Here is a 20,148-nt window from a genome sequence, read left to right on the forward strand (position 1 = left end):
TTGGCACGGAGGCGGATACGGGGGCAACGGTAGGGGGCTTGCCGGCCCGATTCACCGCGGGATGGGCTCGGGAGGGGGCATGGCCGCCGGAGGTGGTGCAGGCAGCCGATTCGATGGAGGCGGTCCGGCACGAAAACGAACGGAATCGAGCGGTTATTTTCGTGTGCTTGCTTTTCTGCGTTTAGGGAACGAGGCTCTAGTTCCCTACATTTGAGCACAGGGAGCCATCAAATTATCTTTCCGTTTGGTGAAGAGGAGAGAAAATAGGAAATTTCCTAAAAAATTTCGGGATTGGGAACAAGATAGGAAACGTGCTGGAGAATGTTTTGGAGTCTTCTTAGGGAATGGTGTCAGTTTATTTAAGAAATGGGAATTTTTAGGCCACTGCTGGAGATGCTCTAACCAGAGCAGGGTGTTTTTCTTTCTAAAGGTGTGGTCTGAAAAGCAGCATTCTGGAGCGCATCGTGCTGTTTAAATTACTCGTGTGACTGCTGCTAAATTATTGGCTAGTTGCTGTTAGCCTGTTATACTGACCAACATTATTTCATTATGTGATTTCTGCTGAAAAATAATACGTGAAAAGTCTAAATGTAACTGCGACATATTTTCGTCTTGTTAATGTTATGCCAGATAAATTGACAAATCCTTTTCAATATATACAGTACTTAGCTTTATAATTTTGCAAGTTCCGAGTTCCAACCACTATGGAATTGGATAAAAATTTACGAACATTTAACAGAATAATATAAAGCCTAGATTATAAAAAGTCTTAGTTCTGGTAACAACATAGTAGATGCATGAAGCAATTAACAAAACATAATATCCTGATGTAGTTTAGAGCATTGACATTTGACCAGATTTATACCCAGTGAATGTTGCTGCGAACGGTCCGGAGTACACGAAAATTTGCCAGCTTAATGTAGTTCATCCCCAATGATAATGCCATAATTATGACAATTTTTTCAGACCATCTAAACCTCCACAGGTTGTGTTTTGAATACAGTAAACCTTGACCAATCTTGGCACCCAAGGCCGATGATGGGACACAAGAAAAAAAGGAAAAAAGAAAACAGGCTCCTAGGTGACTCATGCCAACTTATGGTCAAGGAAGTTTCACTGACGATGACACGACAATCGTTTCAAAACAAGGTAACCACAAAACTGTACTCGGCCAGGTGAGATGGTAAGAACAGCCTCAATAAGAGCCCATATCCCACTTTCATCTGCAAAATTGATACCAACAATAGATGAAACATCAATACATATGTGGTATTTAACAGCATACAAAATGGGTAATACTTACATTTACAAGATCTACACCATGCGAGCACCTTGTAAACTGTTTGGTTACTCAAACGAATTAACCCCAGTATAACCGACTGCTACGTTTCAGATTTCATTGGTGGCTCATCCTTCAATCCTTTGGTGAGCAAATCATAGTTGATGGAGGCAAGTTGTGATAGATTCTGCGACAAAAAGAATTTAGAACCATGATGTGCAGAATATAGGACAAAAGGGCTACCAACAGAAGCTTATTTGAAACCAGATGACAAATGCAGTGGCAGGTGAAAATTGCTTCTTTTTTTGCAGGGAGGTGAAAATTGTTATTGCATTGTTGTATCACTATTAATACCTTTGGGAATCTTTGTACATTTGTCCTATTGTGTGTTACAGTGACATGATCGTGCCACACTCAACAGGATAACCGGATAACTGAACTGTCGCTCACGCAGCACATACATAGAGACCAGCATTTATTATAACTGTAGAATTCAATATTTAGCTGTCTGGCGCCCAGTGGCCACTATGATTTTCCAGCATCGAATTGACCAGGGATTTTTAAAATAGAGTAAATTTCAATATGATGTGTTGGCCTGGGTGGGGATACAGGTGCTCCCTAAGATCGATAGTTTTGAGATAAAATTGTTCTAAATATGTAATTCTGCAAAATTGGTCATAAATATGCAGTTTGCTAAGTTTGTACGTTAAACTTGCACATTTGCAAAACTCAGTCAAGATATAAGGAGGAAATGGTGCATATACTTGGGCATCCATTAAGTGAAGGACAAGCCTAATGTAACACTCACTCCAATGGGGGAAGCGGTTACTTCATGATCATTCAATCTATATGCTGCTACACTTCAATCATTGTAAGATACAAAAGTAAGGCATGTAAAGCTGTAGGCTTACCTTAAATGAGAAGTTGCTGAATGAGTAATTGACATTTGGGCCAGATTCAAACTCAGTGAGGCCACCGCCACGCTCATCCCCCTAATTTGCAAATTTCAAAATAATTTAGCAAAGGAACCGAAGAACATAAGGGTACATCAACTATTCAAAATGAAAATGCAATACTCCTTGTTTTCTATTCCTCTACTTCCTACAACTACTAAAAATGCTTTAGAATTGTTCTGTTCAAGCATCGTCTGCTACAAAAAAAAAAGAACCATACCATGTCATCTTGGTGATTGCTCACACAACTACTGCTGCCACTAAGGCTTCCATTATCACTAGAATCCTCAAATTCATAGGCTTCATATATGTTCTCATCTGAAGGATTCCAAGAGTAACGGCTGGTGAAGTAGCTGGTATCAAATGCACTATCTGAGGAGGGAACAAAGGCAGCCTGCAAATGATTTTCCAGTTATCGCTGGTATCCCTTCACATAAGCAATGCAGTCTGTGTTTGAAGAGAAATAATCATTGAGCCTATTTTACCTTCTGCCTAGCAAGAGTATCCCAGCTAACATCTTTAAAGAATGGATGTTGTTTGACCTAAGGGAAGTAGGATTAGCATAATCAATCATGTATATATCATAAAATATTTAAATAAGTATCCAATTAAAGGAAGTTCAATGTAGGGAATTTTCTAGCTCCTCAAAATACCTCAGATGCACCATTTGATCCTAACCGCTGATGAGGATCTTCTGTCAAAAATCTGAAGCAAGTTGTCATAAGATCACACTAGTTTTACTTAAACCACATCCACAATGAACTAGATCAAAAAAAATTAGAATTTGAGCATGAAGTAGCGACATGGCTTTGTAGTTAAAATCTCTGCCGTTGATGCATGACTATACTTTAATGTACAAGGATTCCAAATATATAGGGAACATATACTATTATCGTATACAATAAAACTGTAAAACTATAAGCATCGATCTATGTCAATTGTCAATTCAAACAAAATAGCCAAGCTATTCTGCCAGCAAATATGGCAGAGCAAAAAGATGAGTATGGAAGTACCCTTGCCTAGTTTGACAAAAATTCCAAACTTACAACAATCTGATGATAATTCACAGTTGTAAAAGTCATAAACTTGATCTGAAGCAACTTATGTGGTGATCTAACAGTTCAAATAAGAGAGGAAGAATGTGAAAACCCCATTTGCTCCAGAGCTCCAGGAAGCTCTATATTTCCAACGGCACGAAAAATAAATTTCCGGATTTTAAAAATCATCAAAAAAAAATACATGTACATATGAGCATATGTTACGTATCTGCAAATTTTCGCTACGAAATATTATTGATTTTGAGCTATACGAATAAAACAAATTTGACATATTTCAAATGTACTACTCCCTCCGATCCATATTACTTGTAGCTGATTTAGTACAAATACGGATCGGAGGGAGTATTATACATCCACAGATTTTTGATTTTTTACACAGATCACAAATCTATGTATCTTTCGACGAAAATGTACAGATATGTAGTATACATCTATACTTACACTGGGAAAACAATTCAGATTTTTTTGAAACTTAAAAATATGATTTCCATGTTGTTTGAAATATAGAGCTCCCTGGAGCTCGGGGGCCAAAAAACTGAGTCCGGATATGTCAGTTTATCTTTGAAGACATATTAATGGATCATGCATTACTGTAGTCTAGGGAATTTCATAATTGCGACAATAATCAAGATGGATGCAGTGCAAACATGCAAAACAGTATATAATTAAAGCCTCAGCTCCCAAGTCACCATGTGATATAATATGCACGCATAGCGTAATAGGCTAAGATCATAATTAACAAATGAACAAGAAGCAATAACATGCAATCAAATGGTTCAAACATTTCTTACTTGTCAATTAGATCTTTCGCTTCAAAACTCATCTCCTCTGGAACATGTGGCCAAGGTATTTTGCGATTAAGAATATTGTCAAAAATTGTCTACAGCAGCAAAGCACAACAAAAAAAGTCAAGTTACACCGACACATCTCCAGATAAAGTAACCAACATTGAGTTCTAGCACAGATTTCATAGTCTGATAAAAAAATCTTCAATAATGAACACTATGGACAAAGCCTGATATTCAAGCTCAGATATTCAAGTCCTGTCTGATCTCTCAGCTGTGTTAACTGATAGTCTGATGCTATGAACACGTAGCAAATTACAGGAACAGTTAAATAAAGTACTGTATGCGACAAAAGATTTTCACAATTATGTACTGAATCAGAACCTCCGTATGCTCTAACCTACAAAAGGATTTGAACACAAAACTGAGGCAATGGCCAAGATTTAATTAATTGATTTTTTTTCTATGCATACAGAGCATTAAATGCTTAAAATAACTTCACTCGACATAGATAGATGGCACAAGATTGTTCAGTAAATGGGAAGTATGATACCTGGGGGTGCTCTGCATTGAATGGAGGTATTCCGACAAGTAGCTCAAACAGAATTACACCTACAGACCACCAATCTGCACTAGTACCTGGGAAGATAACGTACACAAAACTAAACTAATAAGTATCGAACAGGTGCTAAAATCAGAAGACAGTACAAAAACCAAAAGGTTACTTTGTTTATGATTTTACCATGGCCTGTCCCCAAAAGGATTTCTGGTGCTAAATAATCAGGGGTTCCAACAGCAGAACGCTTTTGTCTCCGTGCCCGGTGATCCATTTCCTCAAATTCATTCATCTGAGGTTCATCATCACCATATAACGAAGCCCCGCTAACAGCAGGTCCAGATAGATCATCTGTGCTGTTGATAAGACCAACCTTGGACAACCCAAAATCTGTCAACTGAAGAAAATCAAGATTAATAAGCAGCATTAATATTAAGAAAAAAGAACCATGGTTTCCCGAGAACCAAAATGATATTTCCCTGCCCATAAATTTTTTTGAAGGAAAATCGGCTATCAAGTATGGACTTATTAGTGTAACAATTGCAGGCTACCAGAAATGGGCATCAGAAACAAACTTTTGTAGCAAGTATTGCTGTTTTATATATATATATATATATATATATATATATATATATATATATATATATATATATATATATATATATATATATATATATGTATGTATGTATGTATGTGTGTATATATATATATATGTATGTGTGTGTGTGGCAACTCAGAAAACAAGCCAACGGATCTGAAATAAGCTTATACCATGCTCAAAGCTCAAAGTCTAATTCAAAAAATTAGAGGTGGTGTAATGGCATTCCAAGGTTTCTAATCATGCGTCATGAGATTCAATATTGATTCAACTCAATAGTACGAAGGTTGGCTGGTTATTATATTTTCGGAATAGCTGTGCGTATGACAATGAGCCATACGATTTTACTTCGACGATGTGTTTTCTATTGAACCTGCTGATCTGTTTTATATGGCCCACCAACTGTGTCTAATCGTACAGGTGTCGTAACAATTGTATCATGCGTATAGCATCTCTTTTCTATTTTATCTCCAGTTGCAAATCTAATACATGCCATCATGAGAATTCGCTATGAACAGCTGTTTCATTATCTATTTTTGTTTGTTTGAACCAAATATAGCAGGTAACCATAAAACAGAAATAAGAACAGATTTGAAGGCAAAAATCTTAGTTTATCACTTATCTAATGAAATATACAATCATCTTCTTCTTTTTTGCGAATAAAAAATACGAAATATACAATCATCAATTTGGAGAGAAAGGTTAACAAACATGTGTGTACATCAATACCTTTACATGCCCATCATGAGCTATCAACAAGTTATCAGGTTTTAGATCTCTATGAACTATCTGCATGGAGTGCAAATATTCCAAAGCTAGCACCTGCAGGATAAAAGAAAATTAGCAGGGAGAAAATGAAAGGATATGGAGAAAAACTTACAGACAAGAAACTTACAACTTCTGCCAGATACACACGAGCAACATCTTCATCCAAGCACCCTAAATTCCTCAGTAATGAATACAGGTCCCCTCCGTTTAGGTACTCCATGACCAGATACAAATTTTCCCGAGAGGTAAAAGAATAGAAGAAACGAACCTTCCAAGAGCATACCCATTTTAGAATCAAATTATATCCAAGTAAATAGTCATATTTGTAAGTTTACTCACCACAAAAGGATTCCTGACCGTGATTAATATATCACGTTCAGCCAATATACTCTCGACAGCATTTTTCCGAATCATATCTGCTTTCCTAAGTACCTGCTTAAAAGTAAGGTAATGGCGTAATGCAGCACATGAGTGTCCAAAAAAGACTATTCTATACTATGAAACAAAAGAAGGAAATTTGTAGAGAAGCAAGTGTCAAAATTTGGTACTATACTTATGCTTGAACATAAACTGAGAAATGTATAGTGATAAAATTGGTAGTCCATAAGTATTGCTTTGTCGTGGTGTGTCAGCATGCAATGTTGTCCTATCAAACATCACAATACATGTACCATGTGGAAATGTAATCATGTAAAATCTGCTAATAAATAGAAGATGCCAAACATGAACAGGTACAAAAATGGCAGCCTACTCCACTTTTTATTTTTGACGACTTACCAAGCTGGGAGCAAATAATGTATGCCTACTCTTAGATTTCCCTTTGCTGAAAATGAAGTCTCACAAGAACTTCGTTCTGTCAGGACATTTGTGTATGCTTGCTATTGTTCTTAACATATTGAACAATGTCATCTTGGTAAATTTTATTTTTTTACAGCCACATGTGACATGAGTATCTGCAGATAATACCTTTATAGCAAAGAGGTCTCCTGTAGTTCTTTTCTTGGCCAAGAAAACACGTCCAAATGCTCCGCGGCTTATAGGTTTTATGATTTCGAAGTCATCAATTGAAGTACGATCCTTGACTGGATGAACAGGACTTGCTCGTAAGCTACGAACAACATCATCTTCTTCATCCATTATGGTACTCGATGAATCAACCTTGTCCATGTCCACTGAGTCACAAAGCTGCAGGTACTTTTCCCTGAAGGATTTATGAAAATGTGAAGGCAGAATTAATTAAAGAATAAAAAAAGAAAACAACAATACTGCTAAAACCGGCAAAAGTGAAGTGACAGCCAGAATTATTCTTAGATGACGTTAATTAGTAATAATGCCAACCGATGACAAAAGGACAGTGAAACTCGACAGATCCTTACCGGTGAAGTTTTTCTATACGTGTGCCAAATGTCTGCACTGTAAGGGCCTCATGCTTCCTACGATTAACAATTTCTTGCAGATCTTCTATGCATGTAACCAATTGCGATAATGCACTTTCTTCATCCAGAGGAGTATTCGCAATGCATCGTGCAATGTCAGCAAGTTCAACAATCTGCACAGATTGAAGGAAACTATTTTAGCAACTTTAACCACATGATAGATTAAGCTGAAGAAATTTCAATAAAACAATGCTTAGCCCTAGTTGCATTACAATACAAATTAGCTCGGTACCATCACAAAGATGCATATGCATAATTAAGAAAACAGTGTCCAGCTTGAGGATGAGGATGCCATGTGGTCCCAGGTCCCACATGTCATCCTAGGTTATATGTTATTTTCTGAATTACCCATCTTTGATGTACTGAGCTAATTAATTATAGAATATAATTCATTCCTACCTGCAAACAAAAGCTAATGGGGATTAAAGAATGATACAGTTTCACCTACAATCAAGGAATCTACATTCCCTTGATGCTATACTACTATCCTCATTTATTTTCAACATTTGGTATTGAGCAGTTGCCCAAATGTATTAAATAGTTAGAACTTGCAAACAACAGAAAAATAGAACGAGAACGTGAGTACTCAGATTTTATCATGGTTAATAGCTTGGCACATCACACCAGTATAAACAAAGATACTAGCTGCTTTTTCTACAGTTGGGTAATTTAGTAATTGACAAGTTTCTAGCTAAAATGATCAGCTACTTACTAATGTAAAAAAAGGAGATATATAAACATAATAACAGAAATTATATGCACAGCTTACCTGTGCAAGATCATTACTTTCATTAATCGCACTTCTACCAGCTAAAAGCATGTCTATATGATTTGATCTTGGAGTCGTTAGTGGAGATCTAGGAGTCATGCTTCCTGCTGATGATGTAGCCATTCCATGATCAGATTTCGGCCCAAAACGAGTTTTACATGTCATTGAAGGGAGATTTTTTATATCATCCAATGAAATAGTGCTATCAGGTTCTTGGAGATAGTCAAGCATATCAGCAGAACCTCTTCTAGAACAATCAGACAATTTTGGAGAGGGGCCATCAGATTCTTCATTGATGCTTGGATTTGAAACTTTTACGACATCTGGGCTGCCGACAGCATTGGGAAGGTCTTTCTGCGAATAAGACTCGACCATCTTTTCAAGTGTTTCTGCAACTCTTACTAAACGTTCATCAACGCTTACACCTTTTTGGTCGCACCTGTCAGCAATTGCACAGATTGCTGAATGATTTTCCACATAATGTGTAGGGACATATTCTTCGCATATGCGACACATTATTGAACCCTCTTCAGAAATATTTGGCTGGTCAGACCAGTGTCCCCATGAAGTTTTGTGTTGATGCTTGGGAGGAAGCGATTGATGTGATATGGATTCTACTGGACTGGTTAATTCAACACCGCTAATAACCGTAGAGAGTGTATCTGCTTTCTTAGGCAATTCCTCTTTAATAGGGGCAGATTCTTTTGAGGGCTTTGTGACAGGTGATGGAAAAGGTTTCCAGGAAGACATCCGTTCCCTGGTTGGAGATTCAATATCTTTCTTAATATCCGTGTCAAGGGGCAAAAGGAGCTTAACAGGCTTTATCTCCTGGCTTCTTCTCCATTTCAGATTATGCTGCTCTTGGCTGAATGATTTCCTTGCATCGGTTTTGCTAGTTCTGGTTGTGGTATCATGTGGACCTGATTGAGCTAAAATCTGCCTATCAGCAGATTGTATAATCTTATCTCGCTGGTCCATAACAACGTCATCCTCTGCAAAGCCACTCTCCTTGTGAAACTGGAGCAGTCGTGTACATCTTGTAAGGATAAAGAGCATCCGAGTGTAGAGCTTCTTCAGCACACCCATTGGGAGCTCTTGGCGTTGGTCATCCAAATCTTGCACTATACCTTCACATTGTAGCCAAAGTTCCCCAGGTGTCATTACAGAACAGCTACGTGCAAGTATTAGTAAATCTTCCAAAGTTTCTTTCCACTCAGGATGAGAATCTGCGTACTTTTCCATTACACTAACCAAGTCTCCCGCGAATACTGCCAAATCTGTATTTACCTCTTCCTTTGCCTTCTCAAATCTCACCTGAATAGCTTTTAACACCTCCTGCGTAGACAAAAGAAGACAATATTAGAGTTGCTGGATACATTAAGAAATAGATCAGGCAAAAGTAAAAATAGGGGTGTAAAATTGATCATCTCACCAAGAACAAGAACTGAGATTACCTTCATGTTGTAAAGGCCTCGAGGTTTTAAGAACGGGAATGGTCGAACCCCTTTGGAGTTCAATTCATGTGAGAAACTTTTTATATCCGAAGGGTTTCTCTTCCTTGGTGCACTGGTAGCCTGCATAATGGCCTTAAAACGTGGAGACTCGGATTCCTTTGGTGTTTCACAGGTATCATATGCACACTGTCATATTAGATGCAAGAAGTAGCAGTAAGCAAAAGAGTGAAAGATGGACGACTCATCATTTACTTATAAGGCATGAAAAGCATATACAAGTATATGATTACCACAGTTTCTGGTATGTGAGTTGGAGTCCTCAAATCTCCAGAATGGTTCCGAAATGCGTTAGGCTTAGCTGTATTTAAGATGAATTAGATGCCCATATCAGATATGGTTGTTAGGACAAAAGGGCACCAGAATAAGGGGGTGGGGGGTGGGTGGGTGGGGGGAGGAACAGGTCAAATGCAAACAAAACATTCATGAGAAGAATAAAGAGAATACCCCCCTCCCCCCCCCCCCCACACACACACGCAAAAGAAAGACAATAGAACACAGACATGATATCAAGTACAGACGCACTTGGTTCTAATTTACAGAGACAGATTCTGCAATTGTTAGGCAGTGCTCTACATAAACACAGTAAGGTAGAATGTGCTGCAGACAAGCCTACATAGAATGCAGTTCCATACCAGATGTGAACAGTCCATAGAACTATAATCAGGCAATTAAGGCAATACAATATGCATCGCTACTGTATCATTCAGTATGCAGCATACTCCAAACAGATTGACGTTTTGAACTATATCAAACACGAGCGAACTGACTGATAGCATTGACAAGTATGAAGGAAGTATAATGTGTGTGTCACCTGATGGGTCCAACAAAGACATGCTCAAGCATCATACAACAAATTGTCTACAGAACTAAAATGGGCACACGATTAAATTATCCTGAATTACCAGCATGTTAGAATTGCCTTATGTCCAAGCACTAAAACTGACAAGCAATAGCTAACATTCTGTTTGGCCTTATCGATTCGGCAACAGTTATAACCTCCCTTTCGTCAGCACCACCGTTTTAAATTTGGTATATGGATGCTGCACACGTGCATCAAGGTGAATTATGCACTCCAGTTGTCCGATAACTTAATAATACATCTAAGGTGAAATTGTTACTCCCTCCGATCCATAAAAAGTGTCGCCCACTTAGTACAAAATTGTACTAACTTAGTACAAAATGGACGACACTTTTTATGGATTGGAGGGAGTAGTTCTTTGCTGATTTTCCGGAAAATGTCAACTAAGTAGGCAATAGAGGGAGCATGAATAGCTAAAGCTTACTGTCCCTTCCAGGCCCATGGGAGAGCTCACCACTACAAAGTTCTAACCCTAGCTTTCATAAATCAGTAACCAGCTGACAGGATCGTGCAGCAAAAACACTACACAAAACTTTTAAGGAGAGTACACACGCAGTACCAGTACTACCTTTTGCAGAGCTCTTTCCTTCTACTCCCAAGCCTGTCGCTGATGCACTGCGCAACGGCTGCTCGGGCGCCTTCCCCTTCCCCCGGTTACTGCTACTGCCACCACTACTCGAATCAGCCCACGAGCTCATGCCCTTCTTCCCGAAGCCTCCGCCCGAGGCAGCCGAGGTCCCGGCCTGTGACTGCCCCCGCGCGAGGTTACTGCTTCCGAGCGCCGCGGCCATACGCTGCCCCTCCTGCGGCAGCGGGCCGGATCTCGTCTTGATCCGGTTCAGCCCCAGCGAGGACGCGAGGATCGGCGACAGAGCCGCCGCGGACGCCCCACCGCCGCCCGCATCCCTAAGCTGATGCGCCGCCGACGCGGCGCCCTTCCTCCCATCGCCGGAGGGGCTGGACGTGGCCGAGGACGCGGCGCTCTTGGGGGAGGGCACGGCGATGGCCGCGGAGCCAAACAGCTTGTCGCGCTTCTTGGGGGTCTCGGATTTGGGCTTCTTCTTGTCGGATCTGGAAGATGAGGAGGACGCCGGCGAGGCGGCCGAGGCCGCGGGCGCGGAGGTGGGCGTGCGGGGGCTGTTACTCCCGTCGGGGCTGGAGGACTCGGACGATTTGTGCCGCGACGAGAAGAAGCGGCCCTTGAACACCATCGCCGGCCGCCGGCGGAGCGACGGAGGAGTTCCGTCGAAACGGGGCGGGGGGGGGCGGGCGAGACTAACGACGACTCTCAGTTGAGTTGAGCTGGGAGAGAGGGGAAGGGATTCCAAGGAAAGAGAGCGTGTGAGTGGGGACACTCGGAGCAAGTGCGGGAGGAGCTAGCCTAGGTGTGCGAGAATAGTACATCCCGGCACCAGCTACTCTATTTCACAAAACGCACGAATAGAAAAAAAAAAAAAAGAAGCTAAATGCATGGGAGGTCCTATAAGTATTGGCGTTGTGTCATCTAGGTCCTAATAGAATGAAAATGCAGTTTTGAGTTCTAAAAATATTCTCAGTGTGTCACTGGCGTCCTAAGCACGTCGGAGAAGGTCTGACCCGTAGACGTGTCATGTTGACCCATTTTGACCGGCCATGTAGGATTAAGAAAGGCAGTAGGAAAAGGCCCAGCCTTTCCCCGAGAACGCGTTGAGGTTGAGCCGGTAGGTGAGCTCCTCGAGGGGTGCCACGACGGCTGTCTCCATCACCTTCTCCAGCGGGCGCTCATTGGTGGCAACGTGGATTGGGTTCCGCGTGGAGACGTTGGAGGTGCCAGGGTGTGGTAGAGGCTGCCTTTTAGTGGGGCGGAGCTCGAGCATGGAGATGAAGGGATGTCTCGTGGTGCGTTGGAGAGGTAGACGGAGAGGGCGTCGGAAGGCGTGAGGACGATGGATTCACGGGTGATGATTCAGGAGTTGTCGTAGATGGCGATGGTGGACCAGCGGGTGGCGCCCAGGTAGAGGTCGAACTCCGGGAAGACGACGCCGTCATCGGTGCCGCCGCCATGGTCGTGGAGGAAGGTGGCCCGAAGGAGGTAGCGGGTGCAGGTGGTGACCTTGAGGGTGTAGCAGTACTTGTTGCCGTCCGCCAGGAAGTAGCGCAGGCTGCTGTACTGGGTGTTGCTGCGCTGAGGAGAGGAAGAAGAATGGGGGATGGTGATGGCGGTGTCGGAGGTGATGAGCCCGGGGTATTTCTAGGGGGGCAGAATGCAATTTTAACTCCCCTTTATTAATCCTATGTGGCCGGTTAAAATGGGTCAACATGACACGTGGACAGGTCAGACCTGCTCCGGCGTGCTTAGGACCGCCGGTGGCATACTTAAAATACTTTTAGGACTCAAAACTGCATTCTCATACTATTAGGACCTAGATGACACTACGCCAATACTTTTAGGACCTGCAATGCATTTAACTCAAAAAAAATGCTCTTAATATAAACTCAAAACTGTGTTGACGGTTTCTTTAATGAAAATCGATGGAGAGGCCCATTGGTTTAAAAAATATAAATTCAAAACTCGTTGTACATTATGGCTACTCTGTTCACGGGATTTAAAAATCACATAAATAGGAAAAGTAGAGAATTGGAATGCTTAAATTATGTCAATTTGGATGCAATACTTATGGAACGAGCATCTCTATTTTTATGAAACGAATACTACACAAAAAAAGTTCTAAAGGTTAAAATTCTTTAAAAATCCTCTAGCAATCCTTCAAATCGAATTAGCACTGTATTCATAAAGTTGATTATTAAGTCATCAATGTATTATATGTCGCTTTGCTCTAGACCATCTGGAAATTTAGAAATCATCTATATATTTTTTACGTGTTGGTCTTGAATGCATGTCTTATCTTATGGCGCAAGCTCCTTCAACACCTCAAGGCGGCGCGAATCGTCAGGACCTCGATCGTCTACTACTCTCTTCGATACATAATAAGTGTTGCTGATTTAGTACAAAAATGTAAATCATCGACACTTATTATGGTTCGGAGGGAGTACTTCGTTTAGAGAGCAGGTCGATGGAGATGAAGAGGAGACCCATTCATGTGATATCCGTTTGCAACTGTTAAGCCCTTTGAGCCTTCTCTTTAACGACACATCTTTCGCTGAATTTGAACTGCTCCCATGCACTAGTTTGTTGGCATTGTTATGTTGGCTTTGTTTAGCCAGTTTTCAGAGTCATGTGGGTGTTAATGTCATATTTCCTCTAACCTAACTGCAAAATCTTGTTTTTTTTGTCGTATGATAATGGAACAAAGGTGTGGCCCTTTTCATGTAAAAATTAAAGTTGGTTATGAATATACGCTTTTGCAAAGCCAGGAAGTTCGACTAATAGTAAGTAGAGTTGTCAACTTTGTTTGAGTGTCCGTGAGACCGTATGCATGAGGTGGTACGTGGTAAAGATGGTTATAGTCAAAATTCAGTATATCTATACATTCTCATGTAGGCACGTGATAACCCACAAGTGTAGGAGATCAATGTAGTACTTTTCGATGAGTATTGCGTATCGATCCCACGATGTGAGAAGGTAAACTGTCCTTTTTTTAGGAACACAGTACAATCGCAGACGCTCACAACACATGCGTAAAACTGTCTATTCTCTAAAGCCTCATCACACGAGAAACAAGCATAAAAAAAATATAGGACGGCCTTGAACTCAAACGTCTTCGCACAATTCTCACAAGATTTATTATAAATACACTTTTGCAGAACCTGAATTTCAACTAATAGTAAGCATGGAGTTGTAGCTCTGTCACCGAAACATCTTAAGGTTTAGAACTTAATCAAACTTGAGCTTTGCTTTTGCAGAGGTGAGTGTAAGATTGTATGCATTGGGGGGTAAATATCATATAGACAAATTCTTCCTGATTTCTCCCCTTGAGTCGCGCCTTGGTCACATTGCATCTTCTTATGTGCCGAGTCTGCGTGCTACGCCGGCTAAGTACGATCGTAACAGAAATAGTAATAGTAATAGTGTGTAAAAGACTTATGACACTGGGCCGAGTGGCACTACTAGTCATAGATGGGCCATAACAACATTTTGTGACAGCTCGCCGAGTGCGCCAGCTCAAGCGGAAGCTTGGGAAGGAGAAGATCGAGACAAACACTTCTCTTGACTTGAGAGAACAAGAGACAGGGAGGAGAGCGTGTGAGTGGGGACGACATGGAGAAAATGTAGGGTGAATGAAGGTAGACGATGGTGTGCACGCTGCGCTCGGGTCACACTACATGTTGTGATGGCTCTCACGGCTTTCGTGTTCAAGGGAAACACGTATGTAACAACGACAATAATAGTGTGGTAAAGATCGATGGCAGTGGGTCAAGTGATCCTACTGGCCAGCGGTGGCTTGTAACAATATTTTCTGGCGGCATGTTTTAATAGAACGTGTGAGTGGAGATAGTGCGGAGAAAATGTAAGGAGAAACGAGTTGTATGACAACAATATAGTCGGATCGTTTGTCCAAAAGAATATTATAAGCCTTATAAGATGGAGAACGTAATTTGGTGGAGATTTATTTGCACCCACGTTGTTGTATCCGAACACCTCCACGCTACTGGCACTCTGTTGTATACGAAGCGCAATGACGAGGAACACACGAGTCAGCAATATAATCTAACCGGTCGTCCTAGCCATATTTATATAAAATATATCAAGTTTTAATAATATAATTAGTAAATCGTATTTCGAATGTTTGTTACAGAAATTTTAGAAATTGTACTGTAAAATAAATAAAATATGTTATGGTCGTTTATAAAAATTCCTAATGCCAACGGTCATGCATATCAAATAAAGCCTTCAGCATAGTAAAAAGTGTTTTGGTACATAAAGAAATCTGTAGGAAAAACGTTCTTTCAAAATCCTTATAAAATGTTCTTGTCTTTTAGATGAAAAAGGTTCATCTAACTCACTAGAAATGTTGCACAATAAATTTTGTTTTTCTCCGTGGAAAAATGTTTTCTAACTTGTTAAAAATGGTGTATATCCCACCTAGGAACATGATAGAGTTACTTCTGTTAAACTTTTTTTTTCGCAATCGGACAAAATATAATTTTAGCAGGAATAATATATCTGGGTAAAGAAACAAATATTAGCTTAGCGTTTTACAAAGCCATATGGGGAAAAAGGTCTATGGTGAAACACAGAGATAAGACATAAATAGAAAACATTAACGTAAGGTAGAAATGATAGACAAAAGTATAAGAAAAAACGATAATAAGACATTTAATGGGAAGCCCCGTACGAAAAGGGGCGGGGACGAGAAGGATTTTTTTCGAAAAGGGGAAAAGATTTCCGGCCTCTGCATCAATCGATGTACACAGCCAGGGGTGGGGACTAGAAGGATGACGGTAGCTTCCACGATGAGTGGAACTAAGATTTCAGCTTGGACTCTACCTACATGTCTCTACTACAACCAGTGTGTCATGCATATATGGATAAGATTTGACTCATCTAGTACGTCATTTTCGGAGTCTCGGTTCTCTTGCGTTTCTCCCTTCTCTAGTCATCCACGCATGTTTCCTTCAACTTCTTCGCCATTCAAACAAATCCTTCCCAGGTCACCTTATACCAAGTTGTGCCGAACCGTCATGCATAGTGAGGTGCCACCAGTCACCAGACAGACATCTTCCCTTCATTGGTCTAACCTATGGGTAACTCAAACTATTGGCCATCACCCTTCTTCGTCATCATGGACTACCGCCTAAAAATTATAGGGGTCACTGTCCCATGGTTATATATCAAGAAGAAAAGTCATCATTCATCATAGACTCAAGAACAAAGTGTTCCGAGTGCATAGACACCCCCTTCTCCACGACCCCTTGTAAATGCACCGAACATTTGTTCTCTGTCTAGGAGGAGGACTTCAGGAGGTGATACTAGTACTTCCTTACTCATCATTTGGTAGCCCTGGGAATGTACAACAAATCATCGGGGGCGACATAGAGACCAGTAGGGTGAGCTCATGGGGATCTAGCTGGTCACAACCCAGGAAGAAGAAAGTGATGAGAAACATGTGCAGTGTCATCGTTGATTTTAAGCGAGGTTGTTGGTATCAAAATATAGACAACACTCCCTTCATTTCACAAAGAATGGCGCCCACGCTTTTCGAGGTCGAACTTTGACCAATGATTAGACCAATTGTATGTAGATTATATGTTACAAATTTTATATTGTTGAAAAGGTTTTTGAAATACGAATCCAATGATATAATTTTTGTAACACATAAGCCTCAAATCATTAGTCTAATTGTCGGTCAAAGCAAAATCTTGAAATGCGTGCGTGCCATTCTTTGTGAAATGGAGGGAATATCAAGTAATTCTTTCCTTCTTAAATATAAGATGTTGTACTTTGTTGTAAAAGTGAGACTTCTTAGAGCTTGACTAAGTTCATTAAACCATTAGAGTTATAAATGTTGGTATATTGTTCTACAAACTTGGTATAGGACAAATCAAGAATATACATATTTGAAAAAGAGAGAGTAGTTGGCCGTATTAACCGACTCGGATGTGTCAATATTATTACTTCAGATATATAATATGGAGAATTAATTAAAGAGTTCATTGCTAGACTCCGTACTATTTTCAGATAATAACTACATAAGTCATTAGCAGACAAGGGGAAGCTTCAATTACTCTCGAGCGCACTACTCCACCTTCTACAGTGCGCTGAAAGGAAAAAAAGTGGCTCGCCGGAAGCACGGGGCACGATGCCTGCCGCCGTCGCCACCACATGGCCTGCCGCTGCCCGCTGCCACATGGCCCGCCGCACGCCGCTGCCGCCGCCGCCTGCCGCCGCCTCCACCGCATGGCCGCGCCGCCGCCACCACATGGCGCGCCGCCCAGAGACGCCGCCACCGCATGGCGTGCCGGCCTGCGCCGCCGCCCCCACATGGCCGCTGCCATGGATCGAAGCTGCACGTGATTTTGCCATGGAACGGAGCCGCCGCCGCCGCCGCGTGCTGGACCGCTGCCGTCGCCGCCTCCACCGCCGCGCGCGCAGCCTTGTATTCCGTGGAGACGGGGAAGGGAGGAGACGGGATTCACGGGCTGGGGAAGAAGTTGGGGAAGAAGGGAGATGGGGAGTGGGACCCAACGGCAGTTTTCACTGTGTGGTATGGGCGCGAATCTCGAGGCAGAGCGGACGGATGGGATAGGGAGGAGTAGTGTGCTCTAGTGTAAAAAATCCTGTCTCTAGCAGATAAATCATAAATGTGGCATCATTTTGGGCTCAACGACTTGTCTTGTTTGAGTATTCTTTTGAAATGAAATTCTTGCTTCGCTGTTGCTGATGAGAAGTTCGTTCGAGACAAAAAAAAAAAGTGCCGTCTGCTGAGTGCTGACAAAACCACGCCCCACTCCAGCGCATCCCACAAAACATAGCCGTTACCCCCTTGCATTCGAATTTCACATCTTGCCGTCGCTCGTCGGCCAACGCACAGCCACAGCTAGCCCGGTCAGATCCAGAGCAACCACGCCGGTCGCGCCGCAGCCGACCACTGAAACCCGCCGCTGTCGCCATGGGAAGGCTGGGCGACAAGTCCGACTACGAGAGCGTCCGCGAGGCCCGCATCTCCGAGAACAAGGTACCCGCAAGCATCGATCGATCTCCCAAATCTTGAAAATTTCCTCGCAGGTCATGGTGTTGACCGCCGCTGACGATTCTTGGAAACCTGGGGACTCGTGCAGGCCCGGATGGAGATGCTCGGCCTGCTTCGCTGCACCGGGGAGCTCAGCGCCATCGCGTCCGCCTCGACCCGCCGCGCCGGAAGCGTCACCCCGAGGAAGAGCCCCAAGCCGCCGCTGGTCCTCACCCCGCTCCGCCGTTCCGGCCGCCTGATCGCTGCCACGACCACGACAGGCCGCCGCTTCTCCGCCCGGCTGAACGGGCAGTCCGTGGAGCACAAGGCGCTGCCTTACAAAGGTTTAGGCCCCCCTTCTTGTCTCCGCACACCCTGCTTTTGCCATGGCCCGGGCCGATTGGCGTTGTACGAAGTGAGGACTTAGTTTCCTTCATCGTCGCGTAGGAAAGTATGCAGAGGAAGAGGAGGACGAGAAGAAGAAGGCGGTGGTGGTGATCGACAAGCAGAGGCTGCGGGTGCTTCAGGAGAGGCGGTGCGACAGCAAGGGGAGGGGGGCCGTGTACGACTCTCTTCTTGGGATCTGCTGCCATTTCTGCAGGTAGAATGGTAGATTTATATCATTATCAGCACGTGTCACTGCTCCTAATTGTGTTCTGGGGCATGAACACACAGAACCAAAGTTTCTGATTAGCTTACTAATTGAGCTTGCTGTCGTCTGATCAAAGGCAGAAGAAGCTGTGCGGGGAGGAGGACTGCAAGCGCTGCGGGGAAGGTGACTTCGAACAGCCATGCATAGGTACAACAAGCTGCGAAGATACCACCCTGCCTCCTTTTCTGAATTATATGCAGCCAGCTAAATATAGCAGATTCACTTCGATTTGATCAATCTTTGTTCTTTGACAGGGAAGACGGACTGCTCCTCCTGCCATTCGTCGAACGGGATACTCTGTCGTGCCTGCCTTAAAGTTAGGTACGGCGAAGGTAAGCACAACGCTGTCAACTAATTACAAATGTCATCGTTCTTCTTGGTGAATAATACTCGCAAGACTGCTGATTTTGAGACGTGTTGGCACCGTGGCAGAGATGGAAGAGGTCAGGAAGAACAAGAACTGGATGTGCCCTCACTGCATTGAGGAGAAGGGCATCAAGAAATTCTGGATATGCAACAGGTGAGAGAACTTCTACTGGAATAATTAGACTGCCAGAATGTTCCCAAATTGCAGCCTTGCATTGAAGGAATGTGTGTATGTGTATGGTTATATATGCTCACTTGCTCAATTTATGATGAAAAATGATGCAGTTCCATCTGCTTGAAGAAGAGGAAGATAGCACCTACCGGGATCGCCATATTTGACGGTAATTCTAGTTCTACACCAGATACATTCATATGTTGTTTCTCCTTCCTCTATCAGCTGAGCCTCTGTATTTTGTTTTTACTTAATTTGACATTGCAACAGCGCGGGAGCAAGGGTATGAGTCGGTCGCTCACCTCCTCATGGACCAGCTGAAGCGCAGCAGAGCATTTTGAAGACGACGATGACTGCCTGGAATTTCTTCCCTGCTCACACGATTCTAGTAATGATGGTGATGATTTGTTGCTTTTGTTGGGAGTATCTAATCATCTTAGAAGAGAAGCTAGTGTAGAAATGAGTTGCCGATTCTGTGCTGAAGAATGTCCAGCTAAGAAACCTGATGTCCTTAGATAGTGAGAGATCCGTTTTGCTGAAAGATGGAAGGGTTGATTTTGTGTCGCCCATGCATATGTTTGTGTCTGGATTTGGAAGGAAGTAAACTGGAATCAGATGTGGACGATGGTCTTTACCATGTCTGTTGTGGCATTCCTGGATCATGACTCCTAAACTATCACTTGTGCACTCAAGTCCTGCCTTTGTTTGAAGTCAAACTTTTAAAATTGTGACCAAGTTTATAGAAAATCCATCAACACTTATGACTTTAAATT

At 42.4% G+C, this 20,148-nt stretch overlaps 2 protein-coding genes across 4 annotated transcripts; one reads left to right on the forward strand and one right to left on the reverse strand.

Annotated features, from left to right (window-relative positions):
- Positions 1-773: 773 nt before the first annotated feature.
- On the reverse strand, positions 774-11,937 carry LOC100844032 (probable serine/threonine protein kinase IREH1). Of its 3 annotated transcripts, none has more exons than XM_024457631.1 (18): positions 11,144-11,937; positions 9,950-10,014; positions 9,657-9,842; positions 8,203-9,537; positions 7,374-7,546; positions 6,964-7,198; positions 6,337-6,429; positions 6,125-6,265; positions 5,959-6,051; positions 4,818-5,028; positions 4,629-4,714; positions 4,082-4,170; positions 2,886-2,937; positions 2,718-2,774; positions 2,453-2,626; positions 2,191-2,271; positions 1,304-1,466; positions 774-1,223 (listed from the first exon to the last, which is right to left on the reverse strand). In XM_024457631.1, exons 1-17 carry the CDS (start codon positions 11,784-11,786, stop codon positions 1,383-1,385), a joined length of 3,798 nt encoding a protein of 1,265 aa, XP_024313399.1. In that variant the 5' UTR covers positions 11,787-11,937; the 3' UTR covers positions 774-1,223; positions 1,304-1,382. The 3 variants fall into 3 exon arrangements, with proteins under 3 accessions (XP_024313399.1, XP_014752665.1, XP_003560729.1); XM_014897179.2 differs by having other exon boundaries at positions 1,332-1,466; positions 9,947-10,014; XM_003560681.4 differs by having other exon boundaries at positions 9,947-10,014; positions 11,144-11,936.
- A 6,032-nt stretch (positions 11,938-17,969) lies between these two features.
- LOC100831299 (cell division cycle-associated protein 7) lies at positions 17,970-20,062 on the forward strand. The gene is made up of 8 exons (XM_003560710.4): positions 17,970-18,191; positions 18,295-18,529; positions 18,633-18,786; positions 18,914-18,984; positions 19,092-19,169; positions 19,270-19,357; positions 19,489-19,544; positions 19,646-20,062. The coding sequence occupies exons 1-8, from the start codon at positions 18,126-18,128 to the stop codon at positions 19,714-19,716; spliced, it is 819 nt and encodes a 272-aa protein (XP_003560758.1). The 5' UTR covers positions 17,970-18,125; the 3' UTR covers positions 19,717-20,062.
- Positions 20,063-20,148: the final 86 nt, after the last annotated feature.

The sequence above is a fragment of the Brachypodium distachyon genome, chromosome 1, assembly GCF_000005505.3.
Source record: "Brachypodium distachyon strain Bd21 chromosome 1, Brachypodium_distachyon_v3.0, whole genome shotgun sequence".
Taxonomy (NCBI): domain Eukaryota; kingdom Viridiplantae; phylum Streptophyta; class Magnoliopsida; order Poales; family Poaceae; genus Brachypodium; species Brachypodium distachyon.